The following is a 25,204-nucleotide window of genomic DNA, read 5'->3' as shown; positions in this document are numbered from 1 at the left end:
CTTCCTTAGGAAGACATAATAATAAACATTAATAAATACTTTCTAAGTTTGTGACACAATATTAAGTGCCTGTCGTTTTTTCATTTAATCCTCACAACACAGCCCCCCCGCCTCAAGTTGCCCTCCTATGTGCTCCTACAGTTACCTGGTATTTTCCTGCTCACAGTACATATCACAGTGTCATGTAGTGTCATGTAATTGCCTGCTTACTTGTCTTGACAGTCTTCAGACTATAAGCTGAAAAAAGACAGGGATCACAATGATCACGTGTACCATTCATTTCTTCTTTCAACAAATATTCCTAAGCATGCATAAGACAGAAATGGTCTTGGTTTACTGGGGCCAAATATACTTTCCAAAGATGGTTAGGGCGGGTTGGAAGGAGAATGTCCCTCCCCTTAAACATGCCCATACAGAGTATAGTGGATGTGATGCTATGCAACTTGTAAGGCTAGATGATAAAAATGTTATGCATCTCCACCTTGTTCTCTTGGGGCACTTGCTCTTGGAATCCAGCTTTCATACTGTGAGGAAGCCCACACTTATCCATGAAGAAAGACCACATGGAGAAGTAACCAGCTCAGCCGAGGCCCCAGACATCATGGAACCGAGAGATACACCATCCCCACTGTGCCTTGTTTGACTTCCTGACCCACATAATGGTGAGCATAATAAAACACTTTCTCTACGTCACTAAATTTGGGGGTAGTTTATTATGCAGCAATAATAACTGGAACAATCACACAGAGCTTAATATTTAGAAAGAATAAAGATACTGAATACGTGACTCCAAGGTATTGCCTCCACCTAACACAGTGACTGGAACAGAGTAAATTATTTGTTGAGTGTCTCAGGTAGTTGTTATTATATCCATTTTACAGATGAAGGACTGAGCTTTGACAAGTTAAGCAACTTTCCCCAGGCTTCTCAGTGGGTCAGCGGTAGACTAAATTAAAACTCAGATCTAAACCCACACTCCTAACACAATACTCTTCTATCTCCCTCGGTACAGTAATCTGTTTTAAAATGGGGTTGTCAGTATTCTGGCCCAGTAGAATTGGTCGTGCAGTTTCATCACTGAGATGGAAACCCACATTTCACCTTCTCAGAGAAGCCTTCCCTGACCTGCCTAGCTCAGGTAACGCCAGCTCCCTCATCCTCCTCAGCCTTTCTACTCCATCACAGTTTCACTTTCTTCTCAGCACTTATCCCTAGCTGAAATTGTCTTGTTTTATGAATTTGTCCATGTGTCTACTCTGTCTCTCTGACTTCAATACACAGTCCATGAGAGCAGGAACCTTCTCTGTCTTGTCTACTGCTAGATCCCCAGTGCCTAGGACAGTGCCTGGAATATGGCAGGTGATCAAAAATTATTTACTGAATGAAGGAGTGACTGCATTCAGGTACACTGAATGTCCACCCAATCTCATCACCACCAATAAATGTGCAAATAGGGAGGATAAGAGAAAACAAAGATAAAAACAGCAGGACTGCAGCAGAATCATCCCATACAGTAAGGTAAGCATAAAAAATGGAAGGAGAGGGGAAACCATGCTATCACTCACCCACCTAGAAAAGCATAAAACCTGAGTTCAAATGAAGATGTAGGTAATGGGATGGAGAAGGGGGTCCTACCTCATCTCCTCCATTCATAACCGCTGTCCCCACACGCCTCAAAAAAAATCAGTTTCTTCAGACAGATACACTGACTGAACCACACCAAGGACAATTGTTGGTGACCCTCTAGCATCAGAACTTCTACCCTTAATCTGGCCCTTCCTTATGCACCAGTCACACCTCCCTGGGATGCAGGTGCTGTTCCCCCCGGGGCAAGGAGTAGGCAGTGACCTAGCTCTTCAGGAAAGAGGTGAGGTAGGGAATCTTCAGACCCAGGGCAAGCGTCTCTGCATATGCAGGTCCCCAAAGGCCCTATTTCTCCCAGGAGGGAAGGTGACCGTTCCTGAGGACCTACCAAGTGGTAGGCACTATGCTGGTCTTTTAAATATGCTTTTCCTAATTTAAGGGCCATTCCTTACCTCAACCCAAGATTAGGGAGGCCCGAAGTACAACTTTCCCATCTCAACATTGCCCAGACCCCGAGAAATTTTCCTCAAACTCCAGGAGCGGTTAGGGAGGATAAAAAGAAATTTGCAGTGGCCTCAGAGATAGAAGGAGATGGGGAGTGTGTTAGGACAAGGAGAGGGGTATACTGGGCTGGGGCCCGGAATGAGTAAAGATTAAGATAAGAAGGCGGTCTGACCCTTTCCAAGACCAATATGTCCATCAGAAGAGGTGACGAGGAGCAGGAAACCGAAGCCCAGCAAACAGGTGGCCCCGAGACGAGTCCGCAGCTCCATGGTAGTAGATGGACGGGGCCACCGGGCTAAGCAGACGCAGGGCCGGGGTCCCAGCAGAAGGTCCGTGCGGTTCCCCAAGTGCGGCTCGCTCAGCCCAATCCCTTGCGTTTCCAGAATTTTTTTTTTTTTTTTTTTAACCCTGAAGGAAGTGATGTTAGACGGATGTGGGTGGTGCCTCCGGGGTCCGGATTGGGATGGAGTGAGTTTAAAGGTGCAGATCACGTAGAAGGGTGCGGGAGTTTATCTCCAGCGCGAGTAGCTTTCCCCGGATTCTGGATGTTCAGTTTGAGCACTGAGAGGGAAAAGGTGGGCCGAGATAATAGGGGGTGGGGAGGTAGCTCGGGAGAACCGTTGCTGATTGCGTTGGCCAGCCGGCTAGCCCCTCCCCCTCCAAGAATCGCTGTATTTAATATTCGCAACGCAAATTATTGATCGGTGAAGCCAGCCCCTCCCAACAATGGGCGGACTGCCCATTGGCATCGGATCCCCCTTATCCCTCCGCAAATAAAAAAGACTTACACAACAGGATTTCATTCTTAGGATCCTGCTCAGCTCTCCAGGAGACCTGGCAAACCTGTTCTGCGGTGATGCATGGTCTCGTGCCTTGCAAGAATGCCCCTTCCTGCTGGACGAGAGCTCTGGACCTTATTTTTCCTTGCAAGCGCAACTCTTCCACGCAGGGATTATGCAACCAATTGATGCAAGCTCCAAGAAAACCAAACTTGGGATCTCTTATTGCAAAACTGACCTAACTCTTCAAGGAACTAGGACATAAGTCACTGAAGGCATTTAAAGTGTAAACCTTTCTGGCTAAATCTATTTGTTTTTAAACTTTGTGGGTTGAGTATTTCTCCTCAGTTTTTCCTCTCTGATACATAATAAAGAGATCAAATTTCCCGTCTCTTCTCCTGTGTGAAGACTAGAGTCCACACTAGTTGAGTCCGACAGTGCGTACTTAAGGCTTAGTGAAAGACATCCAACAAAATACACACCCAAACAAAAATACACACCTCGCTTTGATTAGGCTCCCTATAAATTGTAGGACCAGACACAATGAAACGTTCAGGAGACTGCAAGCTCCAGAATGCAGCGTGGCCACTTGCACCTGCCGCCTTTCTACTGGGAGGCACAGAGCAGGCTGGGATTTGTAGTTCGTATCTGCGTTCCCCGGATAGGCTGCCCTGGTGAGAGAAAGGCGGGGCCGGCTGTGTCACGTGGGCCCCGCTCCCGCCGCCGCGGCAGCCGTCGTCTTTCTCTGTCTCGACTGAGGCAGCCATCTTGCTCTTGCCGCGTGCTGGTGTTGGAGGACCCTCCCTGCTTCAGGTGAGACCCCCGGCGGTCCCGCCACTCCACGGCCATAGGCCGCTGCGCACGGTCTCCCCCCGCCCTCTTCTTCCGACACCCGCCAACCGCTTGGGCTGCCACTTCCGCCGTGGCGCGCCGAGTGGGGGCGGAGGCGGCTGGCTTGGCCTGTCGGTTACCGGCGGCGCAGCTGGGGGTCGGCACCTGAGGGAAGGTCCCAGCACCACCGCCCCCTGTGCAGGCGAGCGAGTCCGCGGTGTTGCCGCCCAGATCCAGTCCTAGGAGGCGGGTGGTCCTCTGCCTCTGTCCTGTTACTCCTCATTTTTCACAGCAGCAGTGCTGTGAGCTTTGCGCTTTCTACAGCCGATCTGTGGTCATCTCATTTGATCCTCCCACTCTACAGATAGGGAAACTGAGGTTAGCAGCCCCGTCGGCCCCCAAACGCTTGGGACCGAATTCCAGTGCAGCGCTCTTCACCTCGTAATGGCAGTATTTGTTTACAAGTCTGCCTCTCTCTCTGAGAGATTCGTTGCCTTGCCCTTCTTTATAGCCCCACCACACTGCCTGATGCGTAGTAGGCTGTCAGGAAATTGAGGATTGTCCGCCAGGCACGGTGTTGCACAGCGAGTGAATGGCGGTTTCAACTTCCGTTCCCACGTTCTTTCACTATATGTACCATAGCTGTCCCCTCCGGAGTGGTAACAATAGTTACCAGTTATTTAGTATCTACTGTGAGCCATACCCTGTGCTTGATAATTTACCCGTTAACCCTTACTTTTCTAATACAGAAGGAACACAATTTCAGAGAAAGTATCTTTCCGAAGCCCTAAGTGGTAGAACCTTGAACCTTCTGATTCCAAAGCCTGTGCCTCTCTTAGAGAAACCCCACATAGTAAAAACTCGGGGACTAAAGGTTGAGATTATTTCATCTCTGTGTAAATATGATATATATGAAAGTGCTTACCATAATGCTTAGAGCGTAGGCACTCAATAAATATTGATGATAACATTATTAACACCCTTTCTTGAGTCCTCGAGGAAATGGCTAAAAGATCCTAGGATCCCTAAGGAAGAACTCACTAATCATACGGCTTTACGAAGTATTTCTCCCTTTTAGGCCTAAGAAGTGACTTCTCCCTTATGGGCCTTCATTTCCAAATCTGTTAAATTGGGAGGGAGGTGAACTGTTTTATTTATTTATAACTTACACCCTGCTGCTCCTTGCAGGTATTTGAGATGGCCTCACATACGAGATAAGAATAATGGGTACAATAAAGTAAAGGTTGATTGAGGAATAGGGAATTAAACCAGGTGATCTTTTGAGTTCTAGTCCACATTCTGAGCTTGACATCTTGTCTCACATAGACTAAGTCCAATCCTGTTTCCTACTTCAATTCCACACACCCTCACTGTTAGTAGACAAAGGAACACCCTTCTTCCTCTACCGGCTTGAGCTTCCAACCTCTCTAAGATGCTTTTTCTCTGAGATACTCTTTGGGAACAAGGTTTCTGTTTGTCCTGAATATCTGGAATGGAATATGTTCTTTCATCTACACATTAATATAAAGAGTTAATTTTGTTCTTTGTCTCAAACAAGTCAGGACTCTTTATCTTTACTTCTGAATCTTCTCATCCATCTCTTCTCTTGTGGTGGTTACTTCAAAAATGCAGAAGAGTCCCAAAAGGTTTACCCTGTGTCTAGTTCTAATATTTTCACTTAGCTCCTTTTTTGTAAAAAATTCCTTAGGCTCTTTGTTAATTCACTGCACCTTCATGTTCACATTCCTTTGAGAAAAGTGAATAGTGGTCCTTTTCTGTGGGATATTGAATATAGAGATTGGGATTTGCATCAACAAATTTGTCTATGGCGAGTTGAGATTGGCACGCACCCGAGCCTTCTGGTTTTGTACTCTAATCACACTTCCTCCTATAAAAGAGTGTTTATAGCTGCTTAAGCATGGTGATACAGTGCTGAGCAAAGATTGAGGAATCAAATTCTAAATGTTATTTGGAAAAAAGCAGAGATATATACAGTGCCTTAGAGATATATACAGGCACTTAGAGTGCCTAAGTACAGTGTCAGAATACATAGTGGTTAATACTTATATAATATTTCATTCCCTTTCATATCTCAAATGAAGAAAACAGTATCTTTTTTCATCTGAGTGATGATTATAAAGAGGTTAGAGAATTGGCCAAAAAGTTCCCTCTGTTGCATCTCAGTAATGATATGTTGATCCACAGAACAAGTAAGACCAGACTTTTAACAATGGCTTTTATTTGTTTATGTGGTGTGGAATGTTATGACCCATTATAAACTTCAGAACATTTTTTTCCTTAGTAGGAATATTACTGACCAGACTAGGATTCATGATTTTATAATGTTCTTAGACTTTTCAAAATCAAGATTGTCTTAAAAAGCTCCTCTCCTCCTCCTCCCCAAAACATGTAGTATTAATGTAGCAGAGATATGGTTTTCTCAAATTGTGCCGTGAGGCATTTTACCCTGTATGTGAGAATATCTTGACAAGTATGACATACTTTATCAATGCATGTATTGAATGAACTCTCTGGAAGGTGCTGCAGAAGCGCCGAATATCTGAACATCTGGTTCTCTTTCCCTATTATTAACATACCATATGACCTTGAATAGAGGATGTGACTACCTCATATCTTGACAGGTGGACAGCCTATTGTTGAATTTCTTCTTTGTCCAGATTTTTTTTTTTTTTTGTCTTTCATTTATGGTTTGCAAGAAATACAGAATGTGATTTGGGAGAAAAAAGTCTGCTTGAAGGATGTGCTAATAATATTTGATAACAGCTCTCTGCTGTAAAAATCTTTGAGGGAAAAAACTGGCTTGCCTAGGAGATTTTATAATTGGTTAGGTTTCACTGAATGCCAAAGTACTGAATCATGCTTTTCAGGAGGGAAATTCAAATAGGTAACTTTGAATCCCATTCTATTTTCTGTTTGTATATTCAACTTCTTCATGGTATTATTAATTTTGGTTCTTTTAATGTCTGGTTTATGAAACTAGAACAAGTTATTAATATTTATTAAGAATATAGACAATATTAATATGATCGTAGTGGTGATGCATAATGTAAGCTCAGTGAACCAAAAGGTACTGTTGCATAAACAGTTATTTTATTTGGTAAAACAGTGACTTTAACAAATCTATTTTTCCCCCCCTAGATTTACCAACAGCATGAATCAAGAAAAGTTAGCCAAACTTCAGGCTCAGGTCCGGATAGGGGGCAAGGTGAGTGTGGCATAAGAAAAACTGATAGGAGAATGTATTATTACCAGATAGCATCATTATTATTTTGGATTTGTGGTTGTTGAAAATCTAAAATCCTTTCAATAATCAAGATCAAACCACATTCCAATTTGAAAATAACTTGTCTAGATGTAAAATAGGTAACTAGAAGACTTTTCTCTCAGATGGTGCAATGGAAATAGCCACCTTTGTTTGAATCCTCTTAACATCTTGCAGTTATGTGACATGAACAAGTTACCTAACCTTGTTAAGCTTCCATTTTTGCATCTTCAAAATAGAAATAATCCTACATAAGATGCTTCTAAAGATTAGAGTAATATTTATAAAACACCTAATGTGGTGCCTGGCACAGAGTAGATACTTAATGATAGCTATGATGGTGTTAGACTCACCTGTAAGGCTTCCCAGGTGTTGAGGTTACCTTCTCTTGACTGGATACACCTACTGCTACAGTTAGGTTTACAAGTAGTTTAACTGGAGGTTTAACTCAAGCTGTTTGTACATTGTTTTCGTTGCTAGGTTTTCCTCTCAAATTCCTACCTATTCTTCTATGTTAGTGAATATGAACCTAAGCTTTCTTATTCCATGTACGTTGAAAACTATGGAAGAGCTAGTTCTGAGCGCCAGAATTTTTGGTTCCCTTCAGCTCTGGCCTTAGGCTCAAGGAGAATATTCTGTCCTCATCTCTGCCCAATACAGTCTTCGCAAAAGAAAAAGCAAGAACAGTACTTACCTCAGACATGGGGAGGGGGTAGGTAAGACACTATGTAGCAGCCCCACTGTGTCGTTTACTTTGAGGATAACCACAGCTCCTGGGGATGGGGACAGGAGAGGAAGAAGAGGAGAAGTGATTAGTACTTTCTCCTTTCAAAGTGATACAATTATATGACTCTGGAGTCATATTAACACATTCATGTAACCAAAATAGTCACATTGTAGCATCAAGTGTAATGTAATGTACCAATGCAAAAACTAGGGATAGTGAAGAACCATAGGATATACCTGGAGGAGCTTGATGCAGCACAGCACTATTAAATGTTTTAAACCAGGTCATTGACACGTTCATTCATGTAACTAGTTTATTGAGCACCTACTGTGTGTCAAGCACATAGGAGATAAACAAGTCAAGGTTTCTTGCTCTCGACACAGCTCAGCTTGGAAGAGACATGCTTGCAATTACACTACAGAACAGTAAATGTTAAAATGAGGTACAAGGTGCTCTTGCCTAGGAGAGACAAGGAAGTCATCACTGAGTTGTGATTTGAAGAATAAACAAGAATTTATCACTAAATAGTGAGGGCAGACAAGTGAGAGGTTGAGTGGGTAGGGTGAAAAGGAATTTTATTCTCACACATGCAGAGGCACAGAGGATGCTGAGATAATACGATGCTTAATGGAATGGCTTTCTTCCATTTGGTATAGCTAGAGTTTAGAGTATATAATGGATAAAGAATGGTAGGAATTGAAACAACCAGGTAATTTGGGGCTAGATCATAGTCTTGTATGCCATACTAAGGAGCTTAGGATTTTATCCTATAGGCAGGGAGCAACTTTTAAAGGATTTTAAGACAGAAATAACAGTCATTTTTGAAAGGTAACTTCTGGCAATGTGGAAAATGGAATGAAATAGAAGTTTAGCAGAGAGGAGAACAATCAAGAGGGGTTGGAATTGACATGACTTAATGACTGATGGAATATGGGGGATGAAGGGGAGAAAAGAGTATAAGATGACCCCCAAATTTCTGGTTTTAGAGACTGGGTGTATGGTGGTACTACCAGCAACAACACTTAGGAAATATAGGAAGAATAATTTGGTGGACTGATAAGCTTTTAGACGTGTTGAATTTGAGGTGCCTGAGGATCATTTGCATTGAGGTATCCAGCAAGCAATTGAGCTATCCCTGAGTGAGGAAAACTTTACAAATAAATGACCATCTATGTAAATAGTCACTCCTAGTCCATCCTTCAGCAACTGGATTTCATCACAATCTCTACTGCAACTCAAAGAGCTCTCTTCCACTCCCACCAGAGTTGCTGAGACTGAAGCCACTGCCTACCTTCTATAATGTTGATTCCCTGAGTACTACTGCAGGAGCTACCCAGAGTTTGAAATCTCCAGTTATTTCCCCTTACTCCTGCGAGGTCTCAGCAAGATTTAGCTCTCAAGACTTGTGCTGCTTTTGGTAGTGTTTCACCTCTCCTTTAAGTTACATTTTTGTAAATTGGCCCAGGAATTTAATCCATTATTTTAAATAGTTTTTCAGTGGAAAAATATATTTAGAGTTTCAAAGTATCCATTTAGAAATGAGCTTTTTCCTTTCTCAGTAAATAGTATAATTTTCAACCTCTTTTCTCAGGCCAAAATCCAAGCATCATTCTAGATCGCTTTTTCACTCATATCCCATATCCAGTCCATCCCCAAATCCTGTTGGTTCTTCTGATAGTCTGAGCTCTCACCATTTTCACTGCCACAACTCCCATCTCTCATCAGGACTGCTATAGTAGCTTTCTGATTGATCTCATTATAGTTCATTTTCCACAGCAACCTCAGTCATCTTTTAAAATCATAAATCAGATCAAGTCATTTCCATGCTTAAAACCTTCCAATGGCTTCCTATTGCAATTGGAATAACATCCAACTCCTGCCTGTGGCGTTCTAGGCTACATGATTTGGCCCTTGCCTGTCTTTCTGATTTCATTTTCCTCCTCCTTTCCTGATGTTCACTCTGCTCTAGTCATATTGGCCTGCTTTCTCATTTTAGAAACAATAGGTTCACTCTTGTTTCATTCTGCTTGGGTCTCTCTTTCCCTAGATCTTCCAATGGGTTTCAGGATATGTCACCTCTTCAGAGGGGCCTTCCCTGAATATACAAATAAAGTAATGCTTGACCCCACCCAATACTCTTATCACTGTGTTGTTGGGTTTTTTTTCTTAATACCCTTATCATGTTTGAAATTATCTAATTTGTTTATATATTTACTGCCTTTTCCCCTCCACTCTAAGTATTTGATCCACAAGTAAGAACTTGATCTTTTTCATTTTTCATCTGGGACTCTGGAACACTCACATAGTAGACATTTGATTTTTAATTATCTCATAATCTCCAAAGTTGCAGAATATCTTTAGACTTAACTTTATTGTCAGGGGCTATAAGAAAGCTTTCTTCATAATGCTTGAAAGTTGTTATAAAGCACACTAAATTGTCTTAAAGTTATAAATTATTTTTGTTAGAAAACTTTTAAAACATAACGTGTTGAAATGATAAAGGCTGGTTATTGGAAAGAATAAAAACTGGCTGTTACTGACCTTCAAAAAGCTAGATTAGTCACAACTCTGAGCAGTCTTATTAATCATTACTGTTAAGTCAGCAATTTCTTATGTGGATTTTAGCTAGAGTATTGTGGATAGGAAGACATGTGATTGTAGTTGCCAGATGCAAGGCATGCTAACACTTCTGTTTGGTTTCTTTTCAGGGTACAGCTCGCAGAAAGAAGAAGGTGGTACATAGAACAGCTACAGCTGATGACAAAAAACTTCAGAGTTCTCTAAAGAAACTGGCTGTGAATAATATAGCTGGTATTGAAGAGGTATGATCACTTTGTAAATTGTTAAATTATGTGGACAAATAGCATATTCACAAATAATTATCCATACTTTTCAAGTGTAAAATATCAGTTTAAAAGAATCTGATATTGGCATTCAGATGTCTGAAGGACTATAGCTGTTGAATTTGCTCATTGTATAAATTTGAGTGATTGTCAAAAAAAATGATTTTAGTAGTGAAGGAATTCATCCTACTTTCAGACTCAAAGTATTTGCATATATGACAAAATTATGGAGCTGCTTTTGAGTTTTAATGTAAAATAAGATATTTTTCCTAAAAATAGAGAAATAAAGAAACCCCACAATTTCTTCAAATAAGGTGGACTTTTTTCCCCCGTAAGAGCACCTTTCTTCTCTACAAAGTCTCTAATTATTACCTTACCCAACAAGCTTTAGCAATAGCTTTACATGGATTGGATTTCTTATTAGACCTCTTGCAAAAATTATTGGTTAAAATTTTTTAATCATTTTATTATATTTTGATTATACTACTTTTCTCAAATGTGAAGCCAAAGAATGATATTATTTCAAAAGATAGTCAAGAAAAATTATAATAGCATCAACTGTTTGTGATCTGTTACCATCTAAGATCCGCTTCTAGCTGGTGATTCCATTTCCTTTTTTTTTTTTTTTTTTTTGAGGGAAATTAGCCCTGAGCTAACTACTGCCAGTCCTCCTCTTTTTTGCTGAGGAAGCCCGTCCCTGAGCTAATTTCTGTGCGCATCTTCCTCTACTTTTTATAAGTGGGATGCCTACCACAGCATGGCATGCCAAGCAGCACCATGTACTCACCCAGGATTTGAACCGGCGAACCCCAGGCCACCGAGAAGCAGAACGCGCGAACTTAACTGCTGTGCCACCAGGCTGGCCCCTCCATTTCTGCTAGTAACAAATGTTTAAATTTTCACTGCCGTGAGTTAGATTTAATTATATCATTATTATGTGTGGTACTGCCTCACAATTTCTAATAGATAATTAATGCTCATGTGCTGTAAACCATAGATCAGAAATAATGTGCAGGTGAGGATCACTAATAAAGAAATAGCAGAATACCAAAGAAAAGGCAGTGAAATGGCAAAGTGCCACATGTTTCTTCCCCCATGCAGATATGAGTGAATATTAATACATGATTCACATTGGCTTTGTACTTTCTTTTTTTTTCTCTTCCTTCTCCCCAAAGCACCTCCAGGACATAGTTCTATATTCTAGTTGTTAGGTCCTTCTGGCTGTGTTATGTGGGACACCACCTCAGCATGGCCTGATGAGCAGTGCCATGTCCGTGCCTGGGATCCAAACCTGTGAAACCCGGGGCTGCAGAGCGGAGCATGCAAACTTAACCACTTGGCCACAGGGCCAGCCCCTGTACTTTCAATATAGCAGTATATTGATAAAATAGTAGAAAATGTAAGCCACATGTATCTTTTTTATCTTCAGCTTGATGTGGCAATGCATTCTTACTCTGATAAAGATTAGAACTTCATTTGCAAGTATTGAAATTAAGCATTTTATATGCATTTTTTTCCCTGAGCTACTGAAAGCTTTCATATATTTTCATCGACCTAAAATAATTTTTAGAGATATTGTTCTCTTTATCTGGGGTATATTTCAGAAAAAACAAATCTAAGCCTCTCTTAAAAAATCCAAAGCTTGGTAAAAAAGTTAAGTTGCAATAGTAGACATGAACTCTGATAATGTTAAACCTAATCTGCTTATAAGTGTTTAGGCAATCTTATCTCTTTGCCTACCTTTCTACTCTCTGACTCCCCCCCCGCCCCACAGTACTATTGACATTTTGAACCAGATAATTCTTTATTGTGGCAACTGTCCTGTGCATTGTAGGATGTTTAGCAGCATCTCTGGCCTCTACACACTAGAGGCCAGTAGCACCCCCTTACCCAGTTATGACAACCAAAAATATCTCTAGACATTGTCACATATCCCCTGGAGGGCAAAATCACCCTTGGTTGAAAACACTTCTTGATAGAGAGGAAAAGATTGTATTTACACCTCCTTGAAGTATAGATTTAACTATGTGATATCTCCAAGGGGATGTTTTTCTAATTGTTGGGTTTTGTTCAGATTTGGAAGACTTTATGGTTCTTATAATTAATAAAACTTTTAGTGGTGAGGTAGCATTAATTTTATAAATGTTTTATAGTGAAATAAGAAACCAGTCAGCAGTCTTTGATCTCTTCAGAATACAGTCAAACTTGTTATGATGCTGTGCTGAGAGCATGGTATTTTTGTAGTTGAAATTGTGATGATAAAGTATTTGATGACAGTCAACACTTAGTGAACATCTGCTGTGTGCCCAGCATTTTGCCAAGGACTGGCTAGACAGTAGTACATAAGATATTATTCATAATCTCTGTCCTTTGCAGCTTATAGGGTAGTAGGGAAACTAATTAGACAACTAGACAAATAACTAAATATGTATTATGCCATTTCCATTTCACAATATCCCTTTGAGTTGGTTGTTGTTGGTTATAGATGAGAAAGCTGAGACTTAGAGAGTTAGGCACCTGCCCAAGACCACCTAGCTAGTAAGTGCTGGATTCTAGATTTGAACTAAGGTGTGTCAAAACCAGAGTTCATTCTATTCATTAATTTATCCTGTTTTGGTCTTTTCAGTTATACTTTCTTATATCCACTCTTGGCCTTTTCTCTCCTCCTTCCCCTCCTTCCTCTCCATCCCCCGAAACCCCTACCAAAGAAGGAGAAAGTACCTGCCTTATATCTTGTATTATTGAGCACCCACCATGCGGAATTCATTGTTTATGCCATTATAGATAAAAGAAATCCCCAACAGTATTTACAAGGTCGTTGTTTCTCCCTTTTCAGGTCTTAATACAGGTGTTATTTCCTCTCAGCAGCATTCCTGATAGCACATATACACATTTGTGCAAAGAAGGGTCAGGTGCCTTTCCTATGTACCTCCATAATGCTCTGTATTTACTTTTATTGTAGCATTTATTACATTGTATTGTGAATTCCTTTTTGTTGGTATTGCCAAGGCAATTCCAACTTTTTGAGGAATCATAGCTGTAAAATATTGCATAGAAAATTGTAGTACGTAATAGGCACGCACACACTCTCATTGTGCCCCCCACCCTGTGTGTGAGTGGGTGTGTGTGATATCTTTCGACTCTCATAGTCTAGTTGTACAGAGAAAATATGCATAAAGATAATTAAAATGCAAGGTAACAGCTGCAAAATTTCTGAATATTTGAACCTAAGATGGGGAGTTTTACTTTTTTCCTTCTTTCCCTCTTTCTAAAATTGATATTTTTGAGAACCAAGGTATTTGTACTGTATATAACACTTTTCAGATCTAAAATAATTTTGTATAGAAATATCCAGTAAACTATATATAGTCCGGCTTGCCTCAAGCATTATGTTTTGTATTACTATATTTAAGGTAGAGTTTTTTTCAACGTTTCTTTTTAAAGAATGATGACACACATGGTTTAAAAACAGCTTCTTAGAGGGAAAAAAGATATTACTGCATTAAATGTATACATGAAAACATATATACAGTTTTCAGAAACACTAGGATATGTAAAAACATATGTGTCTTAGAATAGAAGAAACAATTAAAATTTTGTTATTTTTAATTTCGTATGTTTTAAGCTTGTTTCAAAGTGCTGAATTCTGAGGAATATACTGTCTTTGCGTTTTTTGGCAGTTTAAGAAAAGCAGATGAAAACTTTTGAAAAGAGAAGCCATTGTTGCCATTGTTGTAAAACCAAAATAATATTACTTTGTTTTCTGTCCTTAGACCTTCAAAACATCAAACAAGTAGAAGGTACTCAGTTTGTGGGTAGAGAGCAGAGGAAGATCAGTGGTGGGTTTCAAAAACTCACTGAATGCCTTTTTGCCAAGTTTACTCTCTAGGCTGTCAGTATTGGTTATTTTTTTCCCCTCCCAAAGCTTAATTTATGTCCTCTTCAGAAACTTTAAAAACTAAAGGACTATTTGGATTAAGACAAGCTTCTCTGGTCTTTGATGTATTCATTAGTTTGTTGTTGATTTCGTGTAATAAATTATTACCATATATAGATTTCTTTGTTACCAAAGACAGAGAAATCGAAAGCTGTCAAAAAGTCAAGGGCAAGGGAGTGTCAGAGACTGTTTTATACAGAAGCCAAGTAAATAGCCAGGTTATAGGAACGAATTCATAGGCAAAGTCCCAGAATGTAATCCAGAACTAAATTTCTGAAAATGTTTTATGTTCTCTGACATTTGAAGATACTTGGTTGGGCTTCTTATTTGGTAATCTAGTTGAATATAGTGACCATGCTGTCACCTTTCTTCCCTTGATAACATGAATCTATCAACAATAAGATCTATTCCATTTCTCAAAGATAATTGATTTTATCAGATTTATTTGGTAAGAAATGTCACCAGAAATCTGAATCTCTTTTCAGATGGCCTACCTGCTTCAGTCTTACTATTATAGTCAAAGGATAGCTTTTATCTTAACTAGGGTATAATTCTGCCTCCATAAAAACTTCCCAATCTTTCCAGGCATAATCAATCAACCCTTTCTCTGTACTTCCACTGCCCTTAGCTTAAGTCGCTATAATACATTTATCATTACAACTTCATATTGTGAGGTATAATGGTTACTTATTAACCAAGTAATCTGTTTTCAGTAGATTATAAGAGTCTAATAAGGTATTGACTCCCATGATAAGTTTGTTTTGGGCCATTAAGTTTAAGAGATACTGATTGTTCTGTAAGAAGTTAGTCATAGGAAGCTAGAGCTCAGGAGAAAGCTTAGGGCTGGGAATGTAAATTTTGTAATTGTACACACAAGTTTTACTGTTTGTATTTTTCTCTTCCTGGTTCTTATTTTTCCGGAACCACTTGTACAGAAGGAAGACCAAAAGTTGTTGATTGACCCTTGTCACAGTTCTTCCTCCTCCAGCTAGAACCTTGGGTGCTGATGGGTGGACAGCTCAGTACAGGAGGGTGAAAGGGAAGCACCCATTCACCTTATCATTCCACTGCAGCCTTACTTTATCTTTTAAGATTCTGCTCTTCTGGCTTTTTGTTTTGTGTTTTACTGTTGTTTTATTGTAGTAATATATATATAACGTAGAATTTGCCATTTTAACCATTTTTAAGTGTACTATTCAGTGGCATTAATTATATTCACAATGTTGTACAACCATCACCAGTAACTATTTCCAAAATTTTTCATCATCCCAAATGGAAACTCTATACCCATTAAGCAATAACTCCCTGTTCCCCTCTCACCCAGCCCCTCATAACCTCTAACCTACTTTCTGTGTCTGTGGATTTGCTTGTTGTAAATATTTCATGTAAGTGGAATCTTTCAATATTCGTCCTTTCATGTCTGGCTTACTTCACTTAGCATAATGTTTTCAAGGTTCATCTATGTTTTAGCATGTATCAGAAGTTCACTCCTTTGATAGCTGACTAATATTCCATTGTATGGATAATGCCACATTTTATCCATTCATCTGTTCATGAACATCTTTTGTTTAAAACAACCTTTTTCCCCCCTCAATATAAAAATATATTGTTACTGTGGAAAATTAGGGATATACAGAAAATATGAAGAAGCTATTAACATTCAATCATAGTCCCACTACCAGAAATAACTACTGTTAGTCTTATATTTCTTTCCCATCTTTCTATACATATATTTTTGACACATCTGAGACTAGCTAGATGTACAATTTGGAACCCTTTTTTTCCCAAATAGCATTATATTATCAAAATTGTTTCATATCATTAAAAACTCTTCTTAATTATCAGTGTACATGTCTACATATGTTCTAATATATGGATATCCCATAATTTAACATTTTTTAATTTATTTACATTATAATGCTTTGATCATAAAAGAATCACATGTTGGACTTTTATATACATAAATATTTATCTTCATCTCTGATTTCCTTCAGATAGATTCTTGGAAATGAAGTTACTGGCTGAAGGAGCATGAGCATTTTTAGAATTCTTCATCCATATTGCCAAATAGCTTTTCAGAAAGTATATGCCATTTTACATTATCCATCTCATCAGACTTACCACCAGAGCATAAGAGAAAATGATCTCAGCATATCATATAGTCTAATGACAGCTGTTAGCTTTAGCTCAGATCAACAATAATAGGTTGTGCTTCATATTAGCCTTTAGAAATAAGCAGATGTTGAGCTATGAAGGATTGAATGTCAATGATACTGACTTAGGGGGTGTGTGCAAAGCCTGTAATCCTCAAAATCTGACAACACAGCCTCCAAAACCCTAGATGTGCCTTATTCTTAAAATGTCTTTTATTTCACCCCATTAGGATAGAGAAGGAAGGTAATGAAAGATGAGTTTCCTGATAAACATTTAAGTGCCACTACATGCAGGAAGAAGTGGCAGTAAAACTTGATTTTAAGACCACTGTCAGTTCTCAGAACTACAGCTAGCTGGCCTATTGGGGACTTGCATACAAAAAAAAGTCACATAGCAGAAGAATTGAAACCTCTCTGAACTGAGAGGGCAGTTATCCACAAGAGCTATGGAGTCAAGTATAACTTTGTGAGCCTCCTATATCCGTAAAAACTTACTGCTGTGTAGGAATAAAGTGAGCATAAAATTTACAATTAATATATATGCCCTACTCAGAGGCCATTGAAGGCAGGGGTTAAGGTTTTGATAGCATCATAAGGGGGCCACCCAGCAGTTGCCAGGAATAACTTAAAATGGCCTTGAATTCTGTAGGGCAGTTGGGCAGATTCTGGAAGTTCCGAACAATAGGAAAAGTTAGGCCAAAGATACAGCCCAGGAGGTTCTGGGCACCTTCACTGGGGGCACTACTGGTACTATTTCTAAACCTTGAGATGACCCCTCATCTAGCATTTGGGGAATTGAGGTCTAACAGCATCTATGATTTTAGAATAAGGTGTATAGGAAGTGTCCGCTCATTCAGCAGATTTGAGTGACTGTTATATGTTGGACACTTGGGAGCATACTATGTCTAGTAAGGCATGGTCTCTCATCTCAAGGAGTTCACCGTCTACTAAGGTCAGAGACTTACAAACACAATTATACTATGAGACAATTCTGTTTAATTGCAATACCCGTGAAGTGCAGGGGGTGCATAAACCACCTTAAGTTTTCACAGACAAAGAAGCATCTGACCGAAGTCTTAGATGCATGGGAATTTTCAAGGTGGAGAAGCAGGAAAAGGTTCGTTTAAAAAGTGAAAACAGCGTATGTAAATGCACTGGGCATGAGAGGACAAAATATTTTCTGATAACTACAAGACATGTCAGTATTGTCAGAGCAAAAAATAAGAGCAGTGGCATCTGGCATTTTGGACTGGGGTCTCAAAAATGCCTTGTCCTCCATAGCTCAAGTAGCGTTCTTTACCTTCAGCTACCTGTTAAGTAGAAAAAACATTTTGACATAAAGAGGATGTTTGATTGAGTGAAAAAGGGACCTGAGGGCTGGTATAGTAGTTAGTTTAATAGTCTTTGTTTACTTGTCTGCTCCTTGTTCTTATACTGTATCTAGATGGCATGACTTATTTAAACCAAACAGCAGTAAAATCACGTCTCCATATGAAATGCATACAATTTGCTTTATGAATTTAACACGTTCCTTATCCCTTCTTTTGCCTCTAAAAGAGTGATGGAGGTGTCTGACTGATCTTGTTGAGCCCAACAATTCATCCTTTGATAGTTTCTAATTGCTGTGTCTAGGAGCCTTATATAACTGTCATTTGCTCAGTAGGGAGGAAGGAATGTTAAAAAGAAATAAAATATTCTGGCTTTTTTAACTTCTCTCTAGAGAAGTTATTCTTCTCTAGAGAATAGAGAATAAGATACTCTCTATTCTAAGAATAAAATACTCTCTATTCTAAAATTAGCTCTCCACCCATTTCTGGACCTTTTTCTATTCATGAAGCTGCATCTTTTATACAACCCCATTTAAAACAACCATTAATAAATTTATTTCTGTTTCACAGTTTGAGATGGAATTCATCTTGCTTTTCACACTAGACTCAAACAACATATTTCAAACTACAAAGACCTGCATCAGGATGTAAAATATGACTTTTAACATTTAGTCTTTGGAAAAGAAGCTTGAACAGAAGGAAAATTCATGAATTTGTTTATTCTTTTTGGCCCCATGTTAGCCTCTTATTTATTTTATTATTATCTATATATCTGCTGTTTTTCTTTTGCATTCTGCATTTAGCTTATGTTCTGAGATAATTCTTTGGCGAGCTTTCATGGGGCCGTGGGGAATTGAATTTTTATAGGCAAACGAATGTTTTAAGAATGAGAATGACATCGTAGGAAGGAAAATAAACCAGAAAGTTTAGAAATGCAGATTCAAGTTCTGGGTTTACATGTAACTAGCTGTTTGTCCTTGGAAATGTTGCTTAACCAAGAGCTCTTGTCTTTAGTGTTTATTTCTTCAACAAGAGATTTGAACTAGAAGATCTCTAAGCTCAACAAATATATGGGCTGACTTTTTTGGAACAATACTGATTTCAAATCTCTTGTGACTTTAGTGTCTGCAATTTCAATATTTGAGACTCTTCTCATGCCTGGAAATATTGTAGAAATCCTTTACTAAATTATGTGATTTGGAAAATATAGCTCTACCATTTTTTTATTTTTTTCCCCATACTAAAATTATGTGATTCTAGGATAGATCCAGAGCAGCATCTCATTTCGTATTCACTATGCCACTTCCTTCTCAAGCCATTCCTCTCCCAGATTTTCAGCTACTTTAACATTAAACTTTTCTACCTAAACTATAATTACCTTCAGAACTACGTAATCTATCTTTTTCTAAAGTTAATATAAATTATTTTTAACTCATGATATTTATTCAGAACAGCTTGATTGAATGCTTACTGTATGTAACATACATAATAGAACCTTAAGTACAATACTGAGAGGGGGAAGGGTATAGAATTGAAATAGTGATTTTTGTCAGAGAAAATTTGGGAAATTGTGGGGTTTAGTTACAATTTTCCAGGGAATTTGCCTTTATTTTCTCTGTGTTCCAGGTCTTGCCTGAAATTTAGAAGCCCCTTTCTTCCCCTTCCTTTCTGGTGCTGTCTGTCAGTGGTGGTGATCACCTCTGAGGAAGAAAAGCCCACTTCCACTGACCATGGAGAACACTCAGCATCTCTGCTTGATTGTGACAAGGGCAGTTTTTGGATGGATCATGAAATGCTTCTAAAGTAGCCAAGAGTTAACTCTCCTAACCTTTTTATATAATAAGCATGTTACCACCAAGGTAACTTCCCAGTGTAATCAATTACATAGTGGAATCACATTATTGACACATTTAACTTATGCAAATTCAACTCTACTAAAACACAGAAAGAAAGTGCACAAGAGAAAAAAATAAACGTTTTAAATAGCACATGTTCAGCTTTCCTTTTCAGTAAGTCCCAGGCAGTGGATGAAATCAAATCTGAAACAGTTGATTCATAGTGGTGAAAGCTATAGAAAGAATATGAGGATGGTTGTAAAGTTTTCCGAGTAATTGATAAAGCATGTCCAGGTGACCAGGCAAGTGGGTGGGAGAGCTTCTTTGACATTTACAAGGATTATTGCAGATTGTTGAAAAGGTACACTTAAGAATTAGAGGAACTGACAAAATCTTCTACAAAGAATGACATGATGAGAATAAGTTGAAATTTTTATAAATTTACTAAGTCTTCAAAGGAGCGAACCACCTGATTGATTAAATTTCTGAGTGTTCTTTATGGATTTTCAGTGGTTATTTTTACCATACGCTGTTACCCACTTACAACCTGTCCCCTAAGTAAGATGCTAATCCACCAAATAGTATCTGTACTGATTTAGTTTGATAGTGTAAATTGAGTAAGATAACGGGTAATTTCATTAAGAAGCCAATTCTTGGCTGATGATTTCATTTTTTAAAAAATGTGGGCATGAACTTCTTTCTCATAGTAGAAATCTTTGAATTTAAAATCTAGATTCTATAATAAAATGACTATTTCTTGACCATCCTAGTAATTTGTGCTATCTATGTCATTTTACTTTGTTGCCAAAGTCTTTTTCCACCCATATCCACTGCTTAGATAATTACTACCTTGGGATTGCATAACTACCAAGTAAAAAAACATAACTGGTTAAATTATTCTTTAAACAGTGTTTTAGTTGTACCAAATGTGTGAAGTTTTTCTTCCGTGATCATACAGGTGAACATGATTAAAGATGATGGGACAGTTATTCATTTCAACAATCCCAAAGTCCAGGCTTCCCTTTCTGCTAACACCTTTGCAATTACTGGTCATGCAGAAGCCAAACCAATCACAGAAATGCTTCCTGGAATATTAAGTCAGCTTGGTGCTGACAGCTTAACAAGTCTTAGGAAATTAGCTGAACAGTTCCCTCGGCAAGGTAGGTATTTTAATTTACTATCTCTTTCCCTCCCCACCTTAATTAAAGAACCCAGTGATTTAAAAGGTGTCCCATTTTATACTGGAAGGATTTGCCTATATGTAAATTGTACTTTTTATAGTATTACTTGTATGCTTCATAAATTTTTGAGTTTGTATCTCTAATAATTATGCAGTGTGGCATATAGAATATTCAAAATGTTTTGGTAGTAATATAGACTTGAGAGGTAATTACTTAAAAGGAAAGTATCAGGATCTGCAGGCCACATTTAATAAACAGTTAATTTGATATTCACTTCTTGTTGTCAGTAATGACAACAAGAGGATAGTGTTATCACAGAACTGTATTTCTGTTTAATGTTGATTGTACAGTAGATGCAGAAACCATAAGTTCTAATTTCCAAAATAGTTCTGGTTTCAAATGTGTCTTGTTACCCCTAAAAATCGAAGAGGCTATTATTTCAGTGCTCATACTACATAGCTAGATATTTTCTTATACCAAAAGAGATGGAAAAAATCTTGAATATTGATTTTTGATTTGGAAAATAAATTAACTATAATGTCTTTTTATTCAGACTCATCTGAATTATTCCATTTTGCATATAAATTTTACTACCCATTGAAATTGCCAGCTGCAGCACGAAACATTGGCTGCTGAACTGTAATCTAGGCTCCATGTCATAGTGGAGGGAGACTCTCATAGCTGGGCTGCAGAACTTGCTGTGATGATCATTGTTGACCTTGGACATATCATTTCATCACCTGGAGCCTCGGCTGCCCCGTCTATGAAACAGGGACAATATAGATAAACTGGCACAGGTGCAAAATTACAAGGAAATTCAGTGCAGTATGGTTTCAAAAGCAAAATATTGGAAGCAACCGAAATGCCCACCTGCCGTGTACTAGTTAAACAAATTATGGTGCATCCATACAATGGAACACTATGGATGGACAAAAAGAAAGAGGAAGCTCATTGTGTACAGATGTGGAAATACCTCTAAGTTTTGTTTTAAGAGAAAAAAGTAGGGACATAGTAGTGTGCATGGGATGTTAGCATTTGTCTAAAAAGAGGGGAAATATGTATTCGTATTTACTTGATTATGCATTAAATTGTCTGGAAAGTTAAACAAGAACTAATAGCATAGGTTACCTACTGTGGAGAAGGAAATGGGTGGATAGAGGACAGATGTGAAAGTAGATTTTTCACTGCATATGTTTTATACTTATGATTTTTAAACTAGAAGACTATATTACTTATATAAAAATTAAATAAATTTAAAAGTAAATGATAATATTACCTGCCAAAACTACATCACAGGACCAAGTAAGAAGATCAAATAAAAATTGTGAAAGCCAAAAAAAATTGCCAGCTATATTTAGTGTGTATCTAGTGAAGTTAAAGTTTTATTGATTTTAGTATTAAGTAAAAAATATGGCATTAGGTTAAACAATATTTAGCTTTTTCTGAACAACTATGTAAGATTTAAATAGGAAAAAAGATAAACATTATAAGTGTTCTGTAAAGGTCTTTGTTCTCCATGACTAATTTTAAAATAAACTTTTTGTAGTGTTGGATAGCAAAGCACCAAAACCAGAAGACATTGATGAGGAAGATGATGACGTTCCAGGTAAGTGACGTTTCTTTAGTTTTAAAATTTTAGCATCCTGTTTATCTAAGTTAATTCATTGCATAATAACTTTCAGTTTTTTGTTGATGGTAAGCTCATGAATTTAAATTGATTCACAACAGTGTGGACAGTGGATACGATCTAATGAAAAAGAATAAAAGTCTTCCCATTTAGAACTCAGAATTGGAAATTATCACACAAAGCTCTGCTGCCTGCATTTATTAAATTGGAATCACTGTGATCATAAATTTGCATAGTTATTGTTATAACATTTCTCTGGGAATTATGATTGATATATGAAAATGTTGTCCACCTTAATAGTTTGCTTAGACAAAAAAGAACAACATTTCCTTAGGATTACTGTTTTAAGCAGATAAATGAAGCCTATTAGTCAGATGCCACCAATTCATTTCTGCCTCTTGTCCTATGTATTTTCAGGCTAATTCCTATAGCAACATTTTTTTTCATTGGGATTAGAAGTTAGGAGTTTCATTTACCTCTTTTCTTTTTTTTGTATCTTTAACTCATTTACTTTTTTTTTCCAGATCTCGTAGAAAATTTTGATGAGGCATCAAAGAATGAAGCTAACTAAAATCTTTTCTTGGTTTTTGGAAGCTGGCATGGACTAGATTCAACAAATCAGCTATGTGGTTCCAAAGTTTTACAGACACAGAGAACATCAACTGTTACTAGTTCAGTAATATAAATATTTTGTATATTGATAATGCTGTTTGTTCAGCATTTTTCGGTCATTTGATTTTGCATTTTGCACTTCCTCCCAGGATCTGTTCTTTTGGTCAAAATACGAAGTATTGGTGCAGTTTGAGGGTGTTTTGGTTTTTGATTCTTGGTTTTTTGTTGGGGTATTTTTGGTGTGTGTATGTGTATGTATGCGTGTGAGTATGTGTGTATACAGTGGAGAACAAATTGGAAAACATTCTATTTATCCTCCTCCTTCCCCCAGTAGAAATAAAACAAATCTTTACATTTGTTACTTTTTATTTTCTTCTAGTAATACACAGAATTAATGAAAATTCAGTATCTTGGATTTCAAATCTAAGGAGATTTCACGCTTGTAGGTTTGGTTTTAATTTACTTGGTTAACATTTTTCATAGATTTCTCTGGGTTTGAAATGTCTTGAGATACTTTGCCACCAGCTTCATGCTGGCATAATGGGTAGCATATCTTTGATGCGGTTGCCTTAGATTCACTTACCTAGTCAGACCCAGAAGAATTTCTTCTACTAGCTTTCTTCCTAAATGCCCTTTTTCCTCTCCTTTTGGTCTCCAGATGGCCTGGTCATCCTTTAGTAAGGCTCTTTCTCATCTTCCACCTAGCCTGAGGAGGGTGTTCTCCATATAGGGTTAAATGAGTGCCTAATCTCTCTTTTTGTAAGACTTTGTTCCCTCATCTTGAACAACAGCTCCATCTCCAACTTTTTATTTCCCCCTTGATTTTACAGTTGGGTAGATTTCAAACTGGAATAGCTAGCATGTGCTTGCTAAATAATTTTATGCTGGCCTTATCTTTTATCCTAGCTGTTCCAAAAGCAGGTGCAAAAATGTCTCTTTTTCAGCAAGGTTGAAATTGGGAATGTCCTTTTGAATGAGAAAAAAATAGGCCGTAGACTCATCCCCCAGCACAAATGGGCATTGTATGAAATGGTACTGGCGCCAGGAGGATTTCTTCAACCACTCTCCTACTCTTGGCCTTGAACCTACCTCTGGATTGGATCTTACTATTGTAGCTGCTCACAGCATCCTTCGTGCATGCTTAGAGTAATGCTTTGGGGGGAACACCGATAAAACACAGTATTTATTTTTTCACCTCCTTTCAGAGGACTTGGAGGTAAGTTGCATTCATTCATTCAAGTTTCCTTCTTGCTGTCTGATGATAAAAGCTTGCATTTTGCTATATCAACATTTGTTATAGCCAATATTTAAGGATAAGGTTTAGGAAATCTATCATTTTCTGGCCCAGCATCAAACTAACTATGGCTTAACCTTGCAGCATGTCAACTTTTGTTTCGAGCTAGATATCTTTATTTGATATCTAAAGTACAAGACCAACAACATATCAAGAGAGCTATAGACATGAAGGCAAAGGTCTTGTGTTTTTTTATCCAGAAACCTCATTTTATAAATTTGTTCATTTTTCCTCTTATGTTTTATATAATATATGGACCTAACTACAAAATGAAGTAACATAATAAAAACAACAACAGAGGATAATGTTTCCTCTTGTGCTTCACTTTTTGTTGTCTACAGAATTTCTTTTTGTATGTCCCCTCAACTCCCCACCCCCAAATGAATTTCAGGCCAGTCATTATTTGAAATAAGGTTTTATCTGCTGTTAGGTCAGTAGCTCTAAATGGCCTACATAATCCAGAATTCTCTTCCTCTGACTGTCCCCAGGGGGCACGTTGTAGGGCAGAGAGAGTGAGGGGACTTGAAGTGGTTAGAGACATATAAGAGATAGGTAGTATAGTGAATGAAAAAAGAGCACTTATATGGAAGTCAGGAGACTTGGGTCCTAATCCAGACTCTGGCATTAACTATGTGACCTTGGACAGGTCACCTAACTACTCTGAAATTCATCATCAGTCAAATGAG

General features: G+C 38.2%; 2 protein-coding genes and 1 pseudogene across 6 annotated transcripts in view; 1 reads left to right on the top strand and 2 right to left on the bottom strand.

Moving 5' to 3' along the window:
* Positions 1-2,522, bottom strand: part of TXNDC12 (thioredoxin domain containing 12) — a 40,362-nt gene extending 37,840 nt beyond the window's left edge. The window contains exon 1 of one of the 2 annotated variants that reach the window (XM_044770789.2): positions 2,261-2,522. In XM_044770789.2, the coding sequence (XP_044626724.1) occupies positions 2,261-2,357 (97 nt within the window). In that variant the 5' untranslated portion in view covers positions 2,358-2,522. The remainder of the gene's footprint in view (positions 1-2,260) is intronic. The other variant, XM_070509931.1, reaches the window with a different exon arrangement.
* Positions 2,523-3,509: 987 nt separating this feature from the next.
* Positions 3,510-24,842, top strand: BTF3L4 (basic transcription factor 3 like 4). 4 transcript variants are annotated; one of them, XM_014844280.3, is made up of 6 exons: positions 3,510-3,680; positions 6,858-6,924; positions 10,417-10,530; positions 20,763-20,964; positions 22,532-22,591; positions 23,137-24,842. In XM_014844280.3, exons 2-6 carry the CDS (start codon positions 6,871-6,873, stop codon positions 23,181-23,183), a joined length of 477 nt encoding a protein of 158 aa, XP_014699766.1. In that variant the 5' UTR covers positions 3,510-3,680; positions 6,858-6,870; the 3' UTR covers positions 23,184-24,842. The 4 variants fall into 4 exon arrangements, with proteins under 4 accessions (XP_014699766.1, XP_044626723.1, XP_014699767.1 ...); XM_044770788.2 differs by lacking the exon at positions 6,858-6,924 and adding an exon at positions 19,596-19,828 and having other exon boundaries at positions 3,548-3,680; XM_070509930.1 differs by lacking the exon at positions 3,510-3,680 and adding an exon at positions 19,596-19,828.
* Positions 7,674-25,204, bottom strand: part of LOC139045389 (collagen alpha-1(I) chain-like) — a 58,562-nt pseudogene continuing 41,031 nt past the window's right edge.

The sequence above is a fragment of the Equus asinus genome, chromosome 5 (assembly GCF_041296235.1).
Source record: "Equus asinus isolate D_3611 breed Donkey chromosome 5, EquAss-T2T_v2, whole genome shotgun sequence".
NCBI lineage: Eukaryota > Metazoa > Chordata > Mammalia > Perissodactyla > Equidae > Equus > Equus asinus.
This window is presented reverse-complemented; position numbering and strand designations above follow the sequence as displayed.

Bases quoted from the DNA above. Each gene is read 5' to 3' on its own strand.
- BTF3L4 (XM_014844280.3), top strand. From the start codon at position 6,871: ATGAATCAAGAAAAGTTAGCCAAACTTCAGGCTCAGGTCCGGATAGGG. The intron at 10,531-20,762 runs GTATGATCACTT...GTGATCATACAG, and splicing joins ATATAGCTGGTATTGAAGAG to GTGAACATGATTAAAGATGA. The intron at 20,965-22,531 runs GTAGGTATTTTA...AACTTTTTGTAG, and splicing joins TGAACAGTTCCCTCGGCAAG to TGTTGGATAGCAAAGCACCA.